The following is a 26,008-nucleotide window of genomic DNA, read 5'->3' on the forward strand; positions in this document are numbered from 1 at the left end:
CCCAAGCGACCCCGGAGGCAGGCCCCCCCCAATGCTGTGTCCCGGGGGGGGGGAAATTGTGTCCCGGTTTGAGATCTGGAGGGGACTCTGAGGCCCTTGTGGTTGAAGCCTTCATGCAAGTGGATTCGTGGACTCGCTGTGTCCCAGAGTTTCCGAAGAATCCGCGGTGGGGCCAGAGCGCGCTGCTCTATCATGTGCCGGATATTAGCCCCCCCAGAGTGTTCCGCTTCAGGCCACCGGCTTTTCCCCCAATCGACCAGAGTTTGATTGTGGAGCTGGGCCCCCTCTGCGGTGTTCCGGCAGAGGATCGTAGGTTTTTGCTGGGGGGGCCTGTATTGCTCGCCAAATGCACGGACAGTAATTTATCACCAGTACAGCCGCAGAGCCAAAACATGTATTGCTCGCCAATAGTGCACGGACAGTAATTCATCACCAGTGCAGCCGCAGAGCCAATACTTTGAACGCAGGTAGACAACGCAATGACTTACAACCACACGCACGCTTAGAGAGTAAGTAGCACTTATACGGCTATTTATTCGTAGTTAGGCATATATACAATACAAGCATAAATCAGATAAATCATAGGAAATTAGCAGGAATACATCACCATGGGCGTAACTTGACAAAACCTCATCTCGCCAGAAGCGGCTGAAAGACCCCGACAACAGCCAGGCCAAGAGCACAACAGCCCACAGGTATATCGGACCAGGGCGTCCCCCCTCCGACTGAGGTCTTTGTGCTTATCCCGTCTGACCGTTGAGGGCTTCCGCATATATGCCCTCCTCAACAAGGGGTGGCAACTTCTCGAACCTTCTGGCAAATGCGCTTGCGCATTGATGGGTGACCGTTGGTTGCCAGCTGGGTCAACCGACAGTAACCTCAAGGAGCACAGCGCTTCCCTCTCCTAAGCGCCCCGGAAAACAATTCCATAACTCATCTCAAAACCTTGGCGCAGGCATAACAAACTTCGTTATCAGGTACCAGCCGGCACCTGCGGCTCTTAGCTTTCCCAGCGCCGTGTCCTTGGCTGAGAAGGCCTGCATTCCAAACCCATCAGCGAATAACGTTGAAAACATGTTGTTTCGCAAAGCAAGTGCAGCTTTCCACTGAGGCATGGATAAATATCCATCATGGCTCTGAGTTCCCCCAGAATGCACTGCGCACCAGCGCCATGTTTTTTAGCTCGAACACCACAATCCACCCTTGGATATTTACCTTCCATAGCCCACTGGCAAAGGAGGCGGTCTTTGAAACCGCCGAAATATTAAAACCAAGTTGGGAATACATTGAATACAACAACAACAAGCTATTATGATAGCTAATATAATACAAATGCAAGCAAAGGCATAACGCAGTGTACCTCCAATATCAGGAATCCATGAAAATAACCAATCCCACCAATTCCCAGTTTGCTCTTGGGACACTTGAGAAATGAGATCCCTCAAACCTCGAATATGACTTTCAATGGATCGTGAATGGTCACTTAGATTGAAACAACACATACCTTCAACTGCGTTACAGCCTAAATTATGCTTCAGCAATAAGTAATCAATAGCAGCTCTGTTTTGCAAAGTAGCTTTTCTAATAACTTTGCTGTCAAGGAGTAACTCTTCTAAAGCTTGAGAAGTATGATTGAGTCCTTTTACTACTAAACATGCTAATTTGATCAAAGACGTGTACCCCCCAGCAGATAAACCCCAAACTCCTACTAATGAAAGGGTTAATGCTAGAACTTCAGCCTCTGATAGTAAATGCACATGTGAATCACAATCGGGGGATAGACCCACAGATTCAAAAGTTGATCTTTTGTTTCGAGATATTGCTGGGTGTAAAGGAAACATCATTAGTCCTAATCGAGTTAAGGCACACAGACCTCCAGAAATGTTAGCTGGAATGTAAGTGAATGTGATGTTACCACATGAAAAGAGCCATCCTGTTGGAAGTTTCACATGATTTAGATGACTGGCAGCTATTACGGTATGATTGCAAGACATAGTATTATTCACACTGGTACATGTGCTTGGAACTCGTGAACACAATCGTTTCTCGAACACAGTTTGATTCTTCTGTTTGGTTAAATTTAGCTGTTGGCATTTGCCAATTTCTTTAGTATTGCAGGTCATAAAGTAGCACACATCGCCTTGAGTTATATTGTAGGTTATAATACGTGTCAGATTTCTCCATTTGCGATCCGTTTCCTTGCAAAACCTGCAGTACTCATAGACGGAAAAAGATTGTCTGATATCGGAATCTTGAACTAACGAATCATTGTGTGTGACGCCAAAAATGTGCTTTAGAACCGGGACTGGCGTCGGCACTGCAACTAAACACGTAGTTAGTAAAGCTTCAGCATTGGGCACATCGGTTAAGCAAAAGTGCATAATGTTGAGTACTTGTTGTGCCAGGTATGTCCACATATTCTCCGTTTGGGTAATCATCGGGGAATATTTTCGCCGTCCTAAAGACGCCTCTTGCATAGCTGGCATCGATGTTGTTTGCACTTGCACCTGACGTGTTCATCGCCTTCCATGAATCCATGTCGTTGGTCTGGCTGGCTTTTCGGCATCGGTATCGAGCTGCTTTTGGACGTCATTGCTCCTCATCATCGATCTCCCATGGATCATTGGCACAGATATGACATTTTTTATCCGGAGCATCATGCCGTTTGACTCTCCCAAATGGAGTCCATTTAGTTCCACAATCACACCAGCCAGACACAGGATCTACAAGGCAAACCCAGAAAAGAGATATCAGTGTTGAAAATCACTCTCTTAGGTAACATTTGTCTGCGGGCACATACTGCCATTTGTCTTTACCAGGTTCCATTACTAAGACTATCTGGTCTTTGCCTGATGCAATAACATCTGCGGGCACTGGTGGACCACTTGGCCTTTCGACCCACACCTTTGCACCCGGTATCATGCTGTCTGAAAAGCCAAAACCACGATCCCCACGGGTAGTTAACACTGCGGGAGGCTCCCCTTTTTTAATCATGGACAACTTAACAGGGATGATAATTAGCTGAGCCACTCTATCACCCTTATGAATCGGTAACACTTGGTCCCCACTATTCATCAAGATGACTTTGATCTCGCCTTGGTAATCAGCATCAATGACCCCTCCCAGCACTTGAACTCCCTTCAATGCTAGTCCAGATCTCGGGGCAATCCATCCCATATGCTCTGGAGGAATTTGTACTCCAATCCCTGTTTCAATCACAACAATCCCTCTCGGGTCTAATCTGATTTCTTCATGAGAATGCAGGTCTACCCCTGCTGACTCGGGAGTCGCCCGATAGGGAGCTAAAGAGCCCGGGGTGATCTCCCAGTACAATAGAGTCTCTCTAACTAGGTTAGGTTGAATCTGTAAAGCAGGAGTCATTAGTCGCAACAATGGAGTCTCATGATTGTTCACCGGTCTATTATTCAACACTTGCACCGCATCAAACACACGATCACGCCAACCTGCCAAACTGCCATCTCCAGACTTGCGTAGCTGTTCCTTCAACAACCCATTCATTCTTTCAATTAACCCTGACGCTTCCGGGTGATAGGGCACGTGGTAAAGCCACTCTATACTCTTCTCCTGACAATAGTCCTGAATTAATTTGCCTTTGAAGTGTGACCATTTGTCACTTTGAATTTGCAAAGGCACTCGGTAATGCAATGTGATCTGATCTAGCAACTTAATGGTATTCAGTTGTGTGGCACGCTTGCATGGCAAAACCATCATGTATCCAGAGTAAGTATCCACAATAGTGCATGCATACTGACAACCTTTGCTGATTGGCAGAGGACCGATAAAATCGATCTGCCAAATTTGACCTGGTAACTTTCCTCTTCGCAACGTGCCGTGAACAATCTGAGGGATAGGCCTATGCTGTTGGTGTTGGCACACCGGACATTGCAAGATAACTGTTTTCACTACCTCTAAAGGAATACTAATTCCTCGAGCTTGTGCCCACCTGATAGTAGCCTTTTCTCCAAGGTGCCCACATTTCTGGTGAGCCCACTTGGCCAAACCCTCCAAATCGTCTTCCTGAGCCTCCGCATCCACAGATGAAATCTTGGTGTGTTCATCTGCAACAGAATTAAACCAACGTTCCAATGAATCTGTCGCACAATGCGCATCCACATGATACACTGTGACTTCACTTTGTGATATCATTTCTGCAATATCTTGCCACAATTCTTTTCCCCACAATTCTTTCGAATGAATCTTCCACCCATTCTTTTGCCAGGTTGGCAGCCACACCGCCAACCCATTCGCCACTGACCATGAATCTGTGTACAAATGACATCGACCAGGGGTCTCTTGTTTCAATGCTTGGTAAACTGCGTAAAGCTCTGCAAACTGACTGCTCTTCCCTTTCCCTGACGTCGTCAAAATCTTTTTTGTCTTGGGATTATATGACACCGCTTTCCAGTATCGCTCTGTTCCCACATATCGGGCTGAGCCATCAGTAAACCAGGCATGCTCTGTCTGCTCTACGGTCAAATCGCCATATGGTACTCCCCATTTCACGGGAGACTCGCGTTTCTCAGACACTTCTGGTGGTATGTAATCCGAGGGCGGTATGTTGGCTACTTGCTCGTGTAACTTTGCAACCCCACCCTTTCCTGATTTGGCTCTGTCTTGAATGTACCATTTCCATTTAATTATGCTGGCTTCCTGGGCATGTCCTATTCTGTGTGTTTTAGGAGAACTCAACACCCATTGCATAATCAGTATTTCTGGCCTCATCAATACATCATGGCCCACCGTCATTTGCTCAGTATCAACCAGGGCCCAGTAACATGCCAGCAACTGCTTTTCAAATGGGGTGTATGAGTTACCAGCATCGGGCAACTTACGACTCCAAAACCCCAATGGCACACGTTTCCTGTCCTGTTTCTGCCACACACTCCAGTTAGCATAATTGTCTTGTACAGACACATTCAATTCCACTTCGCCTTCCTTCAATGGCCATAGATCGAGCACCTGCTGCACGGTGTCTTTTGCCAACTCGAATGCTTTCTGCTGCTCTTCCCCCCACTGAAACTCATATTTCTTTCGTGTCACTTTGTAAAGGGGGGGCAGTATCTGCCCTAAATGGGGAATGTGCTGTCTCCAGAACCCAAACAGCCCTATGAACTGCTGAGCTTGCTTTTTGTTCATTGGAGTGGTAAACTCAAGTATTTTCTGTCGGGCCTTTGGCACCATTTCTCGATGCCCATTATGCCACTGAATCCCTAGGAATATCACTGTCTCAGCTGGGCCTTGAATCTTGTTCGGGTTAATCTCCCACCCTTCCTTCTTCAATCCCTCCATAATGACTTCTAATTGGTTTTGCACACTGCGCTCATCCTTGCCCTGACTCAAAATATCATCAATGTAGTGAGAGATTTGTATGTCCGGTTTACACGGTATCTTGTCTAAGTGCTCTGCCACCAGCCGGTGACAGATAGTCGGGCTATGTATGTACCCCATAGGTAACCTTGTGAAGGCGTACTGACGCCCGCTCCAAGAAAATGCAAACTGCTCTTCAGCAATTGGCACAGAGAAAAATGCATTGGCTAAATCTACCACTGCATACCAAGTCCCCTCAAACTTTTGGACATTTTCAATCAAGGTAATGGCATCTGGGACTGCGGGCACCAAGGGAGGAGTGTGTTTATTTAACTCGTGGTAGTCCACCGTCATCCTCCAAGACCCATCCCCTTTTTTGACGGGCCAGAGGGGGTTATTCCAGGCGGTAGTGATAGGTCGTAACACACCCGCCTCTACATACTCTTTGATGGTGTCTGAAATTTCCTTTTGCCCCCCAGGAATGCGGTATTGCTTCATTGCTACTCGCTTGGTCGCCACAGGATGATGTACTGGGGGCATCTTCAATTTGCCTACTGTAATGGGTGTACAAATTAATGCACTCACTCCAAACTGGTATTTTTTACCTCCAAGTCCTAAAGTCAACCCTTCCAGAATGTCAAAGCCAATTATGTACTCAGGTATCGGGACAATCAACACTTGGTATTTCTGCCTAGCCAAACTGCCTATTTTCATTTCCACTTCAGTTTGTACTGTGGGGGTCTCCTTCCCCCCTAGACCTGTAATAGTAAAGTGTCTGCCTTTGAATCGTGTCGGATTTCCGTGAATCAGAGAGGCCTCCGCCCCGGTGTCTATCAATGCTCGCACCCCTTGCGTATTTCCTGGTCCCCAAAAAATCTTAACATTAACATGGGGCCGCCTATCCACCTTTATGCGAGCAGACGCTGCCGGAGCTTGGCCATAACCCTAGTCAAATTTTGAATGAGTGTAACCTGACTCTGCCTTTAGCATCGCACTCACCACCTTCCTCAAATCAGCATATGTCGGTTGGTACGGGGAAGGTGTCCCCATAGACCCCTCCTCCTGTTCTTCCTCAGGAGGGGCAGAAGGGGTGGTGTCCCCCTGTGGTTTAGTCACTACCTGTTTCTTAACCTGTTTGTAGCGCTCCTTGGCTGCAAGCCCTCTCTTTCTGTATAGTTCGTACATGACCCTGGTTTCAATGCCATCAATTTCTTCCCGTGGCACACCATCTTTTAACAGGGCCAAAAACATGTCTTTTCTGGACACTCGGGAGTCTCTACTATCTTGCCTCCTGCCTTCAGTTCTTCTCTCACTACGCCCCTCTCTCTCCCGTGGCCTGGTGTCACTCTTATCCCACTCCCCTAAATCTGCCAGTTGCCGAATGGCATCCACTACTTCATCTGTGGGTTTGCCCGTCATACCTACGAGCAAAGTCATAATGACACTTTTGTATGCGGGCGGTGCAGTTCTGATCACCATGTTTCTAGTTGAAACTGAGAGTGACACGGCCCCCATGTGTCCTGGAGCATCTATATGAATTGCCTCTTTCATAGCATGCTCTCTGACCTTTTGAATCGCCTCTTTCAAAGTATACCACTTTGTTTCCTCACTAGGCCAATCTGTGGTAATGGGGTACTTGCGGTTACATGTTTGGGCTGCTAAGTTCAACAAAGACATTTGTGAAAGTTGGCCATTCTCATCAGGGGGCGGCCCTGCCCTTAAGACCTCCTGTACATTAGTGTCATTGGACAAAGGCAAAAAGCGCGGTGAGTCTGCAGCATCTACGAACAACCCTGCAGCTCCCCCGTCTAGCAGTCTCACCATCCATGTCAATAAAGGTTCCCCTGACTTTTGCCTCAAACGAGTAATGATTTCTCCAACCTCCTGCTGAGTGTAATCTTCCAGCGTGGTTAAATCCACAACCCCGCCTCCAGGGTCCTGCGGGTGGGGCCCAGCACGGCGTCTTCTAACCGGCTTGGCTGCCACTGCCTTTTGATTAATTTCTGCTTTGGAATCTGACTCATTTGCCGAGCTACTCTCTGGGCCTGTTGAGTCAAAGATGTCTCCATCCCATTTATCGGGATCCCAATTTACATCTGCGGTAGCGATTACCGCTGCCACTTTTCTTTGGTTGACCCCTCCCCGTCTTTTTCTATACTTATATCGGGCTACTCTGACTGCTGCCCTTTCAGCCACAGCCTGATATTTGTCAGCTTTGTCTTTGAAAAGTTTCATCTGAATCTGCTGCATTAAACGCAATCTGTTTCTCAGCAGCTAACTCTTTTTCCAGTCGCAAAATATTATAATTCATTTCCACATTTTTCTGATGCATCTTGCGGTAGGCATGCAGGAGAACCCAACCCCGCCTGCCTAGCGCGGCGCATTCCTTTCCCCTTTTTACTGAAATCTGTTGTAAACAAGACATTACTTCTGACGGATCAGCGTCTCCCACTTCACCATCCCATGTTTCACACAGCCCTGCACCGCATGCCCATAACTGAGCCAACTTATCATATGGGCTTTTCACCCACCCTGGAATCATCACATCGGGACATTCACCGCCAGCGAGAACTCCCTTTTTCTTGAACAAACTATTCATCACTGCAGTAATGTACAAAGCCCCTATATATATATATATATATATAAATATTTCTTTCCACACCGCAGTCACTTGCGCAGACACGCACACACACACACACAGAACAGATTAACACCGTCCAGCACTCTCTGCCAAATGAAAACAACCTTTCGCTCGCAATGTAAGCAAAACCTATCTGCGTTCAACCGGATTCTTTAATGTTTGGAACAATTGATCACAAACCATCCCATCCTCATCGCCAAAGATGTATTGCTCGCCAAATGCACGGACAGTAATTTATCACCAGTACAGCCGCAGTGCCAAAATATGTATTGCTCGCCAATAGTGCACGGACAGTAATTCATCACCAGTGCAGCCGCAGAGCCAATACTTTGAACGCAGGTAGACAACGCAATGACTTACAACCACACGCACGCTTAGAGAGTAAGTAGCACTTATACGGCTATTTATTCGTAGTTAGGCATATATACAATACAAGCATAAATCAGATAAATCATAGGAAATTAGCAGGAATACATCACCATGGGCGTAACTTGACAAAACCTCATCTCGCCAGAAGCGGCTGAAAGACCCCGACAACAGCCAGGCAAAGAGCACAACAGCCCACAGGTATATCGGACCAGGGCGTCCCCCCTCCGACTGAGGTCTTTGTGCTTATCCCGTCTGACCGTTGAGGGCTTCCGCATATATGCCCTCCTCAACAAGGGGTGGCAACTTCTCGAACCTTCTGGCAAATGCGCTTGCGCATTGATGGGTGACCGTTGGTTGCCAGCTGGGTCAACCGACAGTAACCTCAAGGAGCACAGCGCTTCCCTCTCCTAAGCGCCCCGGAAAACAATTCCATAACTCATCTCAAAACCTTGGCGCAGGCATAACAAACTTCGTTATCAGGTACCAGCCGGCACCTGCGGATCTTAGCTTTCCCAGCGCCGTGTCCTTGGCTGAGAAGGCCTGCATTCCAAACCCATCAGCGAATAACGTTGAAAACATGTTGTTTCGCAAAGCAAGTGCAGCTTTCCACTGAGGCATGGATAAATATCCATCATGGCTCTGAGTTCCCCCAGAATGCACTGCGCACCAGCGCCATGTTTTTTAGCTCGAACACCACAGGGCCACCGGCCGATGGCAGCAGGAGGAGGGCCGAGCCAGAGTTGTCCTCGCGTCTGAGGCTGCCACCCAGGTGGAGGTCTCCGAAGGGACCGCTGGGGCTCGCTGGGGAACCCAGTGCTGATGGACGTCCTCCGCTGCTTGCGTCCGAGGTGCGATGTCGCACAAGCAGGCCTCACACCCCCCGATATCCCCAAGATGATTAATTTGGCGGGAAGGGGAGAGGAGGGCAGAGCGCGGGAAGGCAGAGAGCGCTGCCCGCTGGGGGCTCCTCACTCGGTCCGCTGGGGCCACCGGATCCCTCACAGGGCCGCAGCCAGGCTCCGGCACCCCTCAGCGCCCCGCATAGGTCATGAGCTCCGCTTGGGCTGCCCCTCCAATGGCGCCATCAGGATCAAGCCAGGTCCGCCATCTTGTTTTTCGCTCTCAGGGTGGGCTCCCCGCAGCTCCGGACCAGAGGGATCAGCCGATAACCATGTCGGAGCCGAGTCGGAACCTCTCAAAATGTGCTCCTATATCTCTGCCGCACTGCCTTACTTTTCAGTCGTTTAGAACTCAGTATTCACTGGACATTGTAGCTGGTAGCGTGGCGCCAGACGGGAGCTCTCACAGAGCCAAACCGACCGCCATGACTCCAAGCCACACCCCCCCAGATCTCTTAGTTTTAGGCGTGGGGTATCTAGGACGGCTTTCACTTTTTCGTGTTGAGGTTGGGCACTACCATTCCCTGCAAAGAAGCCAAGGTATTTCACAGCTGATTGAGCCAGGTTGCATTTGGATGGATTGGGAGTTAGGCTGGCTTCTCTGAGGGCTATCATAACAGTAAAGAGATGGAAAAAATGGTCTTCCCATCTTTTACTATAAATGACTATATCGTCAATATAAGCCCCACAGAAATCAGAGTAGGGCTGTAATATTTTGTCCTTAAGTCGTTGGAAAGTGGCAGGAGTCTGTGTAAGCCAAAAGAGGGAGGATATTGAACTGGAATAGTCCCAGGGGCATAGAGAAAGCTGTCCATGAATTGGCATCTGCCAGTACCTCTTGGTTAAGTCTAGGGTGGATAGGAATGTGCATTTCCGAGTTTATCGATTAATTTGTCATTGCTCAGCATGGGCTAGGTATCGAATTCGAAGATGGCGTTGACTTGGCAGAAGTCTATACAAAACCTGCTGGAATGGTCAGGATTTTTGACCAATACTATAGGGGAGGACCATGGGCTTGAGGAGGGTTCGAAGATATTTGCCTTTAGCATTTTGTTCACTTCCACTACCTCTGTCTGTCTATGGGCTTCCAGGAGTCTATACGGTTTCAGATGGACCACTTTTCCCTTGGGAATTCTAATGTAGTGGTAAGTGCCTAAGTGTAACTAAATATTTTAAATCTTGTTGACTAGACAGCTCTTGGGGAATTAATTCAAAGTTATCCATTTCTTCGGGTACCAAACAAGATAAAATCGTGGCATTGGCGGCGGAAGGATTTTCATTCCTCTCTTTTAAGAGATTTATGTGGTAGAGATGGGTCTTTTGTTTCCTGTCAGGTTGGGCTACCTTAAATGTACAGGTTCCTGTTTGTTCTAATATTTCATGCGGCCTATACCACTTTGAGACAAGTTTGTTTTCCGAGGTAAGTAAGACGACTAGTACCTTTTGTCCTATTGAAAATTATCTTAAGTTTACCTTTTTGTCTTAGGTGGACTTTTGTTGTGCTTGGGCTTTTTCCATATGAGTATAGACTAGATTTCAAACAAGTTTCATTTGCTATTGCAATCTGGTGGCCGTTTGTGAAAGAGGAATGAGGAATGGGTGCCTCTTCTCTTTCTTCCCTGTTATCCCAGAGCATGTCCAGAACATATCTACGTTCTCTACCATAAGTAACTGATAGGAGGTTTACAATTTCCCCTTCAATAGTGATCCCAAATAACAGATTTATAGGTTCTCACCCCATCCAAACGTATTTCCCAAATCTTCTCCATCTTAATAGGGTTGTAGTATGCCTTGAGGTAATAGGGGTTTTGTTTGTAATGCAAATAGTTGCTCTAAGCTTGATTGGAGACGGGTTTCTGCTTGTATCTGATGGGCGGCCAACTGTCCTAGCACATCTTCAATTAAAGAAATATTCCCAGTAGGTGTGAGGATTCTTTCTGACTCACCCACAAATCCTGAAAAGAAGATGGTCTCGCTTTCTCCAGAGGAGGTTTAAAAAAACTCTAGTCCCTCGGTACTTGATTCCGATTGAGGTGGGGATCCCGGAGCACCAGAGTTTACACCAGATAGACCAGAATGAGAGGGTGATTCACTATTAAAGAGAAATGTTTCCGTAAAGGGGTAACTCAATGCCCCAGGCCTCATAAAGACCCGGGATTGTCTTATTCTTAGGATTAGCCGATACCACTGTTGTATATGGTAATGAGAGAGAGGTAGGGTGTCCAGTAAAACCTGAGACTGAAAGAAATGTGTCTTGCTGGATGACAGGGATATGTATTTGGGAGAACTATATTTTATACTATATATCCAGTCATTACTGTCTATTTCAATAATTATTTTTTCTCCTTTGGGCGGTATGACAATAATCAACATGGGTTTTCAACTTTTGTAGCGGTAGTGGGGTCTGAGGCTCGGTTACTAAGTTTCTGAAATGTTAAGGTTCCCCAACTTGTTTCAATTGAGTCATATCCCACTTACCATATGTGAGGGAATCATGGTATCACAAGTAGATACTGACACAAGAGCTGCATGTTTCAAAACCTTTACTGATGGTTTAAATAGGGTTGAAAAACGAAACTCCTAACTTGCCCTATAACTAAGATGGTAGTATTCTTGACCATCAAACAAAAAGAAAATACAGTCCTAATCAGTCGTTAGTCAAAATAAAATGACCTATATTAATAAACCTAATGCCTGCCCTCGTTCTAATACAATAAATGTGTAAAGGGAATGTGTAAGCCAGTAAAATAGCTTAGCGGGATGAGCGCTCGCTGCTGCAATCTGAGCGTGTGCTGCAGGTCGAAGGTTTGAATCCAGGCAAGGCTAACTCACCCTTTCATCCTTCCGAGGTCGATAAATGAGTACCAATTTCGGTTGGGTGATATTGTATGTAAATATGTGCTCTGTAAAGCGCTTTGGATAAAGGCGCTATATAACTAACACATCATTATCATTAATGCAAAAAGGAAAATAAGTGTTCAAAAGAAGTAAACTCCCTTCCCCACGTTTTGTAGCATGGAGTAAGGTGGCACACTTGGACCTTACGACACACTCTGGCTTTGGACACAAGGATGCAGTTTGTTTTATGTATCAGTGCCCACTTGGCCTTCCACGAAAAATCAATAGTTTATCTGCGGGACCTCTCGGCTTTCTCTCACTCCAGCCCAGGTCACCTTTTAGCTTGTAATACAGTTCAACAAAAGTTTGTTTCCTTCTGGTTACCACAATTCAGTACAGGTTTCCCTCCGCCAGGCTCAAACCTTTCAATCACAATTTGTGGGGGTTCCCTTGCCCAAGCTTCAATCACACCATAATAGGCTTCCCTCCGTTGGGCTCAAGCCTCCTTTCACTTTCCTTCTGCTCCTCAAAAGTGACGTTTGATGAAAGAAGAGAAGATTGAAGTGGCAAACGTCACTTTTTCTCTCCTACATCAAGGCCTCTTGGTAAGTGTAGTTTCTAGCACAGTACTTATTTCAAAGTTCAAAAATATCTCTCACATCAGGTTCCCTCTGCCGAGATCAAACCTAACTGTTCAAAGACATCTCTCACATCCAGGTTTCCCTCTGCCGGGATCACACCTAAGAGTACAAATCTTGCATCTCAGTTTCTTTCTCTTCCTGCCGCTTCTACAGCATCATCCAGATTTCCCTCTGCCGGGATCAAACCTAACAGTTCAAATCTTGCATTTCAGTTTCTTTCTCTTCCTGCCCCTTCTACAGCATCAGACATTTCACAGAGACTTTCGATTGGGCAATCTTCTATCGCCGGACCACTTTGTTACTTTGTATCTTTAATTTACAGTTCTTTACAATGCTTTGCTTTCACTCGCGTCTTACCGGCACACGCACAACCTTAATTCATCGGATACTGTTGCCATCAAGTTTCATTTAACACAGACCAGACTGTTATTGCTTTCATCAACTCACCAACTGTGTTAATTTATTTTTGTCTTTTGCGGCTTTGATCCTGAAGTCAAGGCTGATACCACAACTGCCGCTGCACCTTCCCAACTCTGCCGTTCACCCGTGAGGGTGGCTAGTATCCTTGAAACACAAAAGAGGTTTGTCTCTTCTCTCTGGCCGGGATTCCTTGCGCAACCTGAAGGCCCTTCGGAGGTAATGATCTCTCGTCGGGGTGTCCAAGGTTTCTCCATACCACAGTTCCATCTCTCGGCCTGTCACTCTGCTCTGCCTGGTTTGCTGTCGCCCTGGAAGAATTGCTCCTTCCCGTGCATCGCCTTGCTCTGAGTGTGTCTCAGTGTTCCACCTTTTAAACATGTGGGAGAGCTAATAGGTACCAGGTGTATGTAATTAAGATCAAGTGCCTGACCCTGCCCGATCTTATAAGTGGGACATGTCCAATGTATTGCATGGGTGGTACTCATTTTAGCCTCAGACCTCCTCGTCCTCGGATCAGTTTTTGTGTAGGAAAGGGGGGGAAATCTGGGAAGTTGGAATGTCCTATAAAATAAGATGGGACATCTGTAAAAGGGGACACCATGTCTCGACATCGGATGCTCCTCCCCTACTCTCTGAGGACCTCCCACTCAGGTGACCATCTAACACTTATCCACCACCAGGGTCTGGATCCAAAGGCGATGGCCATTCCCTGGCCACCTGAGTAAGGAATCCCCGGACTCTAGGCATTGAAACACCCTCTGGTTTTTCAGACCACTCAGCTACTTTCTTCTTAGGTATCCACACTCTTTAGTCTTGTCATATCGCCATCACCCTCCCCCATTTTTCCAAGGGTCCCTCTATTATTATACACCCCCAGTCATCCTTATCACATGAAATCCAGTATGCATCATAGTTTTCTAAATCCTCAGGCTGTGTTGTTAACCAGTCAACTTCATCATCAATCTTTTCGTCCTTAGTTAGTTTGTTAGTATGCTCATTTTTGCCTTTTACCCCGTTAACATTCAGGGGCAGCATGAATTTTCCTCTTTTTGTTAGTATAGAGTGTAAAAAGGGGTTTGCCAAAGCAGAAGGTGACAAGCATGAGGACCAATGCAGGGACAGTGACTCTAAATACTTAGGAAAGCCAAGCGGGCACCCTAGTGAAAATGCTGTCCAGCCAGTTGTTTGACTGCACCCCACTAACTTCATTTGTCATCCTTTCGTGAAGTGTCTGTATTTCACTGATTGCTGCTTTCAAATTTAATTTGAAGCATCTCCATCGGGCCTCACTGTGCAGCAACTGCTCCCAAACTTGGGACCTCCTTCTATAGCAGTAAGAAGGCCCAAAATATACCTATTTTGAAGAGCCTCTAGACGTAGTGCTCTCAACTCCTCATTTACTACATGTAGGCCCTTTGCTGTTGAATTGGGCAATTGCAGCAATTCGTACCTTGTCAGCTGAAGCCACTTTGCATTAGCTGCAGCTAGCACACCCGGAAGCAGTAGAGATTTGAAAAAAGTGGCTGCCTTCGAAGATAGTCGAAGCCCTTTGGGAATCGTGGCCAAATTTTCAGCACTCTTTTCGGACCAGCCTCAAGCCAACATGAAAACAGGCACACCACAGTAAGCATGGATCTATAAGAGGTACATCTGTCTTGCTCTTGCATATCGACAGTCGATATGCAAGTGCCGGAAGGGCCCCTGTGATTGCAGTAATGTTCCCTGTACCACTCTCAAAGTGTGACCTGGCAAGAATTTTTGTCAATTCATAAAATTATGTACAAATTCAGACACCTACTCGTACAAATTGGGTACAAACCAGTCCTCACGTATCCCTACAGCCACATGCTCTTTCGACACGTGGGCAGGGTAGTGAAGCTGTTCCATTTGGCATTGCCTCTTTGCCTGTGCTGTCATGCCGCCAAAAGAAATCGGTTGGCGACAGAGAGCATCCTCTTTTCTTCCCTAGCTCTTTTTCATCATTTGGTGCTTCTTCCTGTAATTCTATTATTTGCATTGCGTTAAAGCTTTCTGGCAGTGCATCTTTTCCTTTATTTGTTTTCATCAATGCTACAGGTATTTTTTCATCTTCACCAGTGAACAGCACATGTGTCCCTTCTGGCAGATATGCTGCTTCTTTCGCTGCTCTGTCTGCTTCTGGTTATCGAGTTAAATAAAATCTTGCCCTCCTGTATGGGCTTTACACTTTATTCTAGAGCCAATTCTACTGGGAGTTGCAGCATTTCCAATAATTCACCCAGAAGTGCTGCATGTTGTACTGGAGTGCTATCACTTCTCCTGAATCCTCTACTTTCCCACCTTGCTAGTCCTGGACGTACAGTGGATGGCAAGTATTCGGAGTCCGAAAATATATTTACTGCATGCCCTTCTGACATGTTGAGTGCCTCAATGAATGCCACCAATTCGGCTGCTTGTGCAGATAGTGTGCTGATAGCTGTGTTTAAGAAAACACCATCAATTCCTGAATACTGGTCGATACTTGAGCTCCCATCAATGAATATCATGTCCCCCCTCAAGTTTTTCTTCTTTTACCAGGAGGTTCCCTTCATTCCTGTCCATACATGTCACACAATCATGTGTGTAATCTCCACCCTCTCTTGGTTCTGCAATGAATTATGCTGGGTTCACCATCCTGCATCTCACCACTTCTATTGCAGGGTTTGTCAGTATAATCTCATAACCAATGCTCTCTGGGTTGTCAATTTTGATCTGGACCTCTCTAGTACTGTGAACAATGCATGTTCCATGTACAATATTACTGGGCATGCCATAATTATTTTTGAAGCTTTCTCAATTGCGAATGCAGTGGCAGCAAGTGCCTGCTGACAAAGAAAGTGTCCCTGCTTCACTGCTTCTAGTGATCTACTGTAATAGGCCAGTGGCTTGTCACCCTGTCCCTTCTTTTGTGTCAGCACAGCTGTCCTTACCTTGCCGTCTGATTGGGAAAACAAATGAAACTTCTCTTTATAATTGGGTGTAGCCAATACTGGTGCATGTGCCAGTTCATGTTTGAGTTCGTCAACATTTTAATTCATTTCAGCTGTCTGTTTTCTGTTGCTTTTGTTTTTCTGAGCTTCCTTGAGTGCTTGAAGAAGTGGCCTGGTGTATGTAGAGTAATCAAAAACCCATGCTCTGTAATAATTACATAAGCCCAGGAACTGTTGCATTTATTCCACTGTTTTTGGTCAGGGTGTTTTATGTATTGCTTCAACTCTTTCTGTTTTTATTTTTCTCCCATCTGCTGACACAATATGTCCAAAGTAAACCACTTCCTTTTGACAATACTGCAATTTCTCTTTGTCCACCTTGTATCCTTTGTCAGCCAGTAATGTTAGTAGTGTCACTGAATCCTTCCCGCACTCGTCTTCTGCTGTGCTTCACACTAAAAGGTCATCCACGTACTGTATTACTGTGCTTGCTACTTTTTAATTGCTCAAATTCATTTGTATTACCCTGGATACATATGCCCTTGAGGCATTTTCTTGTGTTGCAATCCCATCCCACGATACGTAAACGCGGTGAGATACTACCTGTGCCCAGATGCCCCAGGGCCAGGAGCACTCTATTAATAAAATAAATACAAATACAAATAGTCAGGATGCAGGGTGATAGAGATGAAGGCATTCTTCAAATTCACTACTGTGAAGTAGTGTGCCTCTGCATGGATGTTACAGTAGATTGTTGCAGGGTTTGGGGCCAGTGGATATTTTGCTTTGATAATGTCATTAAGAGGGTGTAAATCCTGTCTGAAACACCACACCCCACCCTTTGATTTTTTAATTGGATATACTGCCGTATTACATGTTGATGTAGATTCCTGTACAATTCCTTGCAGCTATAAAGCATACAGTGGCCCTCATTACGACCCTGGCGGAAAGCGACTGACCGGAGCGCCACAGCGTAAATAGCGTTTCCGCCATTGCACGAAGGAGCAAAGTGCGGCCCATTCCGACCCATCGGGCACGAGCACCACGGCATGGCGGAAGTGCAAAGTCCGCGATGGCGGAAATGACCCCAAAACGGCCCACACCGCCGCCGTAAGGCGCCCTAGGTGCAATACCGCCACCCCTCTTAGCGGCCACCGCAGTGTGCGCCTACCGGAAAGTACGGTGCCCGGAAATATACGGAAACGGAAGTTAAAACATGGGCCCGGAACGGGAAACATCCCGGCGTACACCTATAAATACACTAAAACCACACAACCACTAAAATCACTACCCTGAAACACACCCCAACCCGTCAACCACCCTAGCGAAACCAAGAAAAATGGGAAAAGTAGCGAAGAAAGCGTGCGACCGCAAGCGGCAGGTCCACTTCTCCCGTGAGGAACTCACCGTGCTAACAGAGACCCTCCAGGAGAATGCTGCCGTCGTCTTCTCCACGCAAATGACCAGGACGGCACTTGCAAACAAGAAGGCCATATGGGCTCTGGTGGCACAGCGGGTAAGTGCGGTGGGGACCGCACCCCGCACCCCACAGCAATGCCGCAAGCGATGGGACGACCTGCGGATACGCGTCCGCAGCATACTCTCTGCCAACCGCAACATTGCCACAGCCACCGGGGGAGGTCCTGAATCACCCATCAAGTTGACCCCCTGGGAAGAAATCTGTGCCTCCACCATCGGAATGGAGAGCATAGAGGGAGTCGGAGGGATGGAGAAAGGAGTGCAGACATCCGAAGATTCAGGTAGGTGGGCCAGATAAAACAATGCCAAATCCACACATTCCATCCATGTGAAGTACCATGCGTCCACATAGTGCAACAGAAACACATGTCCAGGAGAACGGCCACACACATCGGCCTGCAAGCGCACGTTAAAACCCACAATAAATACATAAATAATTAAAAACCCCTAATACACGCACTACACGTGCAGCAGGCACACCCTAACTGCAGGCTGCCAGACAACTGCACCCTCACTCCACACACAAATCAAAGCACCTCCAAGGCCCCGACCCAAATCACCCTCAGGTACCACCCCAATGCATGTGATACAATGCCATTCCAATTCCCACAGACCCATCAATAACCCTCGCCCTCCTTTACTCCACCACAGGGTCCGATCCAAACGACGAGCTACAGGACACCCCTACCAGCACACCTGCAAAGAGGGCCAAGACCAACGGCCAGAGACCCTCCACCTCAGCTGCACGCATCAAGACACGGCAGCAGCACAAATCAGGTGGCAGCACACAGGAGGGAACATCAACAGGCACCCCAGCAGCCAGCATGCCCACAACACCACCACCACAGGTCCCCCCAATGGATGCCACAGAAGGCACTGCCTCTGGTGGCAGCAGCACCATAGGTGACACCCCATTGATGGCAGCATGCTCGGACACAGAAAACGGGGATGCCGAAGTCAGATCCATCCATGACCTGTCCCAATCCCCCTGTCTGTTCCATCCCGTACAACATGAGGATACCACGCAGGGGCACCCACCAGACGACGACTGCCCATCCCCCACAAGCCCTGTGGCAAGGCAACATGAGGACAACAGCCCCTCTGTGACACCCCCGCAAATGGCCATGGCCCAGCAGAGGCAACAGTCCCTCGACCAGTTGATCGAACAACAGCAGCAACTGGCCACACTCCTCAAGGACCATGCCGATGAATGTGGGGGCACTAAGGCAGACATAGAAACATCAACTGAGACACTTAGGGCAGAAATGGAGAGAGGTACAGAGACGCTAAGGGCACAAATTGAGAGAAGCACCGAGAGCCTGAGGGGGGAACTGCATGCGACGTCCAAAGACGTATGTGCCGAACTTGCCGCAGTGCGCCGTGTGCTCACTGAGCTCTCGCAAACCCTTAGGGACATGCATGGACGTGAGCAGGCAGACACATCATCCGTTGCAAGTTCCGTCCAGGGCAGCCCCCAACGTAGATCTGGAAGGAACCTGCGCTCCACAGGCAGGGGTGCCCCTGATACCCGCAGAGGGGGCATGCAATAGCGACAGCCCACTGACAATGAGCATCTTTGGACACTGGTGTTCGGGGGGGAGGTAGGAGGGTGGAGGGGGTGTGTTGGGCTCACTTGGGTGGCGGGTCGATAGGGTGTTCAACATGATATCACATATGCCATAAAAAGTGCACGATCAACCAATGAGAAGTGTGGACATTGATCTTTGTGTACTAGGCCATCATAGGCGTACAGTCCATATTGTGCATGTCCCAGACACACGTAGTGCAACGAGTCCCGTGTCCATGTATCAGCCACCAGGCGTGAGTGCTAGAAGCATACATCAATGAGATGCTGACGAATGTCACGGGCCTCCGGTGCCTCGCAGACTCCATGAGGTGCTGCCACATCCCCACCCTCATCATGACCATCATCAGGTGCTTGCAGTTCTGCGTCAGGGGGCATGGGCACATTTCTACGTACGCACATGTTGTGGAGCATGACACATGCCATCACCATCTTTGCAACCTTCTCATGGCGGTACAGGAGTGCCCCGCCAGACCTGCTGAGGCAGCGGAAACGGGTCTTCAGTAGGCCGAATGCCTGTTCAATGACTACACGGGTACGTGAGTGGGCATGGTTGTAGTCCTCCTCGTGCTGGTCCCGTGGGTTCCGGACTGGTGTGAGGAGCCATCTCTTCAGTGGATATCCAGCATCACCTGTATGTGGACGAGAAACGTATGATGTGGAATGCCATTGATACGTACGCACACCCCCCCCCCCCTTCCTGGCAGGTCAATGCCAATTCACATACCCCACATCATCATGCATGTAATGAGACTCACCGAGTAGCCAGGATCTGTTCCCTGCGTGTCGCTCCATGTAGCGTGGTATTGTAGAGTTCCTCAAGACCATAGAATCATGGGTTGATCCAGGGAATCGGGCACAACAATGTGTAATGATCCTGTTGGAGTCACACACCATCTGTACATTCAGGGAATGAAATTGTTTTCGGTTGCGGTACTGGGCCTCCATGGCATGTGGGACGACCAATTCAACATGGGTGCAGTCGATGGCACCAATGCAACCCGGTATGCCGGCAAGTGCATGGAATCCCACTTTTGTGTTGGTTATTTCCTGCTCCGAGCGTGGTAGAGAGATGTAGTCGTCTGCGTGCTTCAGGAGGGCATCGAGCACTTGCAATAGTGTCCGTGAGAACAGTGGCTGAGAAATGCCATGCAACTGTCCGACTGTGTGCTGGTAGGTGCCTGTGGCCAGGAAGTGGAGTACAGACACCACCTTCAGTAGGGGTGGGATGGCGGTTGGGCTATCTATCATGCTGACAAGGTCAGCCTGTGTCATGTCCACAATGGCGGTTATGGTGTCCCGGTCCAGACGGTAGAGGGTGTGGATCTGCTCATCAGTGAGGTTGAACGGATGTGCTCGGAGGCGTGGGATTGCGGGCTGCCTGCGTGGTGGTAGTGGCTGTGCTGGCAGCCCTTGCTGGCCCTGCCTTGGCCTCCTCCTCCTCCTGCGTCTCCTCCGTGCGGCTGGTTGTAGTTGGTGTTCGTCTTCTTCTTGGAGTCGGAGCGCTTGCAGTGCTATCAGGTCCCCCAGGGCCAACATCGCGAGTCCTGCCGGTAGCATTTCGGTGTGGTTGTTGGAGGAGACTGGCTGTGCAATTTATGTGTTTTCAGGCTGTATGGCCTCCACCTGTGGTGATTGATTCCACCTGTGCAAACTGCTCTCCCCTTTGGCCGAGCACGTCCCGCGCACAACGCTGCAATTCGGGGAATTGTATCTTGCTATTGCACTCATGTATTTGTACCCGATGGCCGTGTAAGATTGGTTGATATGTTCATTCTGCTGTGGTCCCATTGTTTCACATACTATCTGTGCAGTCGCGAACTGACTTGTGAGGGGTCAGTGGAACGTAGTACTCGAGTAACGGTGGGCCCTCATGCATCACTGTACCGAGTTGCAACGACGGGCGGGGCGTCCCATTCGTGGGTGAAGGCAGTTGCCATTTTCACACACAGCCGCACTCGATGGAATAATTAGTGATTTCAAACGGCCACAGATGCCTTTTCGACGTGATGTTGCAAATGAGGAATTCGAGGGGCGGCGCTTTCGGTTTCCAGCTAGCGGCGAGGAGATGCCCACAGGTCTGACTGCAAATGTAACGTTCTATTGTTCTATGTCCTTGAGACAGGGCCCATGGCGAGGGAGCAATGATTGATATGAATAGTTTGGGATGCGCAATAGCTACGTGGGCGATGAGGCCGGCCGTTCCCCAAATACATGTTACTTCACAACACTGGAATTACGGGCTGGGGCACTGTGGATTTAGCAGGCTGCATAACGCACGGACTCAATGGATGTTTCTAATGTTATGTGAGTAATTATTCAGGCATTTTGATCCCGGGATGAGGGAATGATGGATGGATGCATGGGCAGGTGATTTGATACAGAGTTTGCCATGTACAGGGCTTCTTGGGATCTATCCGCCTCCCCTACGCTATGTGATGCAGGGCTGCCATTGTGGGACCATCGTCCATCTGGCCTTGTTGAGCCCTCCCTGTCTCGAGGCGCCCTCAGACACTTGTGTCCATGCACGTTAACATTCCCATCTGATGGAATCTGTTTTGACAGACGCATGCACAGGTACACTCGTTTGTGATGGTGTTTGCACCTCGATATAGATGGTTATGAGTCGCAAGTGGTTTTGGGGTGGTGATGATCCTTTTGGTTGGGCTAGCATGCATATGGCTGTGGATTTCGTGTGATCATTGAAGTGAGTAGTTGGAATGTAGTTCTGATGGCCATTCTGTTCTTTTTCTTTTCTTTTGGTTGACAGGTATCTCCTCCCCTTTTGCCACTGCCATCTGTATGCCACTCCTGCAGATGGATTTTACTCCCGACACCTGCTGCTTCGTGTTAATCAGTGGAGCAGCATTATGATCTTATGGGACGATCGCCAATGGCCCACATGCCCTTACGCAGTACTGGTGGCTCGGAGCAACATTTCGGCCTTTCAGCTGGACTAGTGCCTCCCCATTGGGACGGCCCTGCGGTTCTGTGCGCTTCCATGTTGCCTTTTCGTACGTGATTGTGGCTCTGTGTACCATGGGGGAACAGGGCGACACACAGGTAGTGGCTGGTCATTTCTTGCGGAAGCAGCCCACAATGGTGATTGGTGTTTTGGAGTTCATGGCCTGATGGCTGTATGGGCTTGGTGATTTTGATGTGCATAAAATTTCTATTCGGATTTGGCCCGTGTAGCGTTTTTCTTTGCAAGTGATGTGGCATATGCCAATTTGGGGGGCGATGTATTGTGGGGAGATCTGCATCGGGTTCCGGCTTCGGGGTTTAGTTGCATGGTACTGTACTGGCCGCGTTTGCCTACGAAGCCCAGTGAGGTCAGGGATGGGGGCTGCCAATATGACAGTTTGAATGTTGTCATGCTCAGGGGCGGGGGATTGGGTTTTGTGTAACAGATGCCGGTCAGCCAGGTGGACTGGTGGAATGATGTGATTTTCGGAATATTGCTGGTCACAGGTGCCTGTGTTTGCGTGCGTTTCTTGGTGGGGGACTGTGGTCATGTCCATTGGGATGGCTTCTGTATTCATGCCATCTGTGCCCTGCAGCTCCCATTGGCCCCTGTTGTGTTTCTTTTGTTCGTTGGCATGCATGGGTGACTTGTACATTTCAATGGTTGCATTGTGGCTTCATTGCACCTACGGGGAGTTGTACTTTGTGGGCAGGGAGCGGTGTACAGGCACTCAGTGGGGCCGTTTACGGTTGATTCGCGATGCCGTACTTCTCGCCATGGCGGAATGGTACATTACGCCATGCCTGATGGCGTTAGGTACATGTCCGCTAGGGTCGGAATTGGCGTACCGTTGCACCATGGTGGTGTTTGCGGTTTGGCATGGCGCGCGCGCGCGTGCTTGGTGCAGTTAGCGTTGGCGTTCACTACGGTGTCGCTAATGGCTTCGTACTTTGCGGTGACGGGTCATAGTCGCACCGAGCGCTATTCGATGGCGGTATTGCATTTCCGCCATCGTTTTTCGATTTCCGCCAGGGTCGTAATGAGGGCCAGTGTCTCATATATGCCCTCATCTGCGTCTCGTGAGAGGGGGTATTTCTTTACTTGTGTTAGCAATGCTCCTTACTTTATCTTAATGTGAACTGCCCGCCCCTTTTAGTATACCCACATCATGAGATTCTGTTGTCCATAAACTCTTTGGCACTTTCTCCAAATCTTCCTTTGTGTGTTCAGTCTCTTTGTTCACCAATTATGTCATCTGGGACACCTCTCTTTCCTTTATCTACACTGGACAAGGTATGCTCAGCTGAAACATCATCTCCCCCTCTTCTCCAACTAGTGTAACGAACAATTCTGCGTCAGTCACTCCTGTCAGTGATAGTGTGGGATCGATGCACTCTATTGATTGCCATTCCAGCAGTATGTATGTATGTGTGTGTGTGTGTGCCTGGTGTTATGTTGGAGGGGCACAGTGGTCTGAACAGGAATTCATTTGACAGACAAAATACCCTGCCTTTTATCCCTGGGATCCATCCTAGCAGTATCTGTACCCCATACAAGAACATCTCTGCATGTGAGGGTATCCCTCTTATTGTGCTTTGTGCATAGTATGCTTGTATCAACGCTGCCACCCTGGCTGGATACATCCCAGGTGTGGTGCACACCGTCCCCTTCTCTGAGAAAGGAATTGTGGTGTAAAATTTGCTTAACAAATCTCTCAAAATGTTTTCTGGCTCCTGCATATAGGGTGTTGCAATAGTCGCGTTTCGACAATATTAAAGCTCTCGCTAGAGTAGTACAGCTCTTAGTAGATACATAGGGTTTGCAAGCGTGAATCAGCTTGCATGTGTACGCTGTTGCGGAGGAGGTGGCATTGACTTGTTTGCCCATGTTCAGAGTAGCGTCTAGGTAAAAGCCTAATGTTTTGGTTTCTTTAGCTACTTTGATAGCTGTACCATCAATGAAGAAAGATGTGTATTGCGCATCAAGTTTGTTAAGATGGGCTGGAGCACCAAGGATAAGGATTTCTGTCTTGTCGTCATTCAGGCATAAGCCATTGGTCACCATCCATGCCTGAATGGTGGGGTACACACATGAGCCCCGAGGGACTCCAGATGTAATCGTAGAGGGTTCCACGGCTGCCTACTGGGAGAAAACCCTCAATGACCTGTTATTAAGAAAGGATTGAATCCAGTCCGTGGCTTTTGAGAGAAATTAGCTGCAGAATACAAGTGTTTGCATAGGACTTTGTGGTCCACCAGATCAAAGGTGGCCGAGAGATCTTGTAGAAGGAGTAGAGCACATTGTCTTTTGTCCTTTAGAGAGTCAATTTGCATTTTCAGGTCTATTAGAGCCGTCTCAGTGCCATGGAGTGGTCTGAAGCCCGATTGTCTTAGACCTAGGAGATTGTTAGTCTCGAGGTATTGCTGTATTTGGAAGTATGCCGCCTTGTCTAAGATTTTGAGGAGGAATGGGACCGTTGTAATAGGCCTCTAATTGGTTGGAATGGTTTGGTCAAGAGATGCTTTTTTTCGCTAGGGGCAGGACCCAGGCATCCTTAAGGTTAGTTGGGACTCTGCAAGTGCAAAATGAAGCATTTATTAATTTGGTAATAAATGGGGCCAGGTCTTTGGTGGCTTCTTTAATTATTTGGGCTGGGCAGGTATCGCCTTGGCATCTTGAAGGCTTGAGTAAAGCAATCCTTTTTTCTACCTCTGTGGTAGGGACTTGGGAGAATTTGAATTTAGGGGGGCGGTTTATGTGCAAGTCTACAGGTTCCAGGTGCGAGTATAATTTGGTGATAGTAAGTCTTTTGGCTGCAATTGGGTTAGATAAAGCATTTTGTATGTCTGTGCACCATGCTTTGTCCTTGATACAAGGATTTTCAGGAGCTATGAGGGATTCCAGTTCCCTTAGGATCACAAAGAGTTCCTTGGTGCTGGAGCTGACTTTATTAATCCTGTCGTTATACGTTTCTCTTTTGGTCTGTATGATTTCAGCTTTGCATTTATGTTTATGTTTATGTTTAGCATTTATATAGCGCACCAGGTACCCTAAGGCTTAAGGGCGCTTAAAAACGACAACACACAAACAATACAGAAAACAGAAAAGAAGGGACCAAATCCAAGACAGGCTCATATTCAATAATCATGCATGGATCAGGTCTGGCCTACAGGAGAGAGAATTTATGTAAAAAGTGCGGTTTTCAGCCCCTTCTTAAAAATTTCCACGGTGGAAGTGGTCCTCAATGTGGCTGCAAGCGCATTCCATTTAGGGGGAGCTGCCGAGCTGAAAGCTGAGTCTCTGGATTTTTTAGTTTTCAAGCGTGGCATAGCCAAAGTATTTGTTTCATCCAATCGAAGGGATCGGATGTTATTTTATACTGAGACTAGTTCTTTCAAGTAAAGTGGCATGACTCCATGTATGCATTTGTGCGTAATAAGGAGAAGCCTGAACACAATCCTAGCCTGCACCGGATATTTTGCTAGATATTTCGCTCAGGTTAAGTTTATTTTCTTCAGAGGGGAAGTTTCTCTTTAGGACGTCTAGTTTTATTTTTTCAGCATGCATAGCTTTGAACTGAGGGGTAAACCAGTTGTTGAGGTGGGCTTTTTGTTTACTTTTGTACATTTTAAGTGGCGCAGTAGTGTCTAGAGCTCGGGTCATGGTGGAGTTGTGCAATTCAACCAACTCAGCTGGGTCAGATAATTCTGATGAAGCATTTAAGGTAGGTAAGAGAAGAGGCATAAGCTTATCCGTGGTAATGTTCTGTTTGCTCCTCGTGAGGGTAGGTGGCACTAGTTGTTTAGTTTTGGTGTCTATTCATTTGGTCTGTGTAGTAAAGGTACCTTTCATATGAGTAGGTTGATTAATTCTCTGCGTGAAGCCTAATTCAGCT

At 47.8% G+C, this 26,008-nt stretch overlaps 1 protein-coding gene across 1 annotated transcript in view; it reads right to left on the reverse strand.

The window, feature by feature from the left end:
- Positions 1–502: 502 nt before the first annotated feature.
- Positions 503–26,008, reverse strand: part of LOC138471810 (syncytin-A-like) — a 57,757-nt gene continuing 32,251 nt past the window's right edge. Inside the window, exon 2 of the mRNA XM_069609646.1 lies at positions 503–2,723. Within this exon, the coding sequence (XP_069465747.1) occupies positions 1,212–2,486 (1,275 nt within the window). The 5' untranslated portion in view covers positions 2,487–2,723 and the 3' untranslated portion in view covers positions 503–1,211. The remainder of the gene's footprint in view (positions 2,724–26,008) is intronic.

Source organism: Ambystoma mexicanum, chromosome 8 (genome assembly GCF_040938575.1).
Source record: "Ambystoma mexicanum isolate Mex_15411 chromosome 8, UKY_AmexF1_1, whole genome shotgun sequence".
NCBI classification, from domain to species: Eukaryota; Metazoa; Chordata; class Amphibia; order Caudata; family Ambystomatidae; genus Ambystoma; species Ambystoma mexicanum.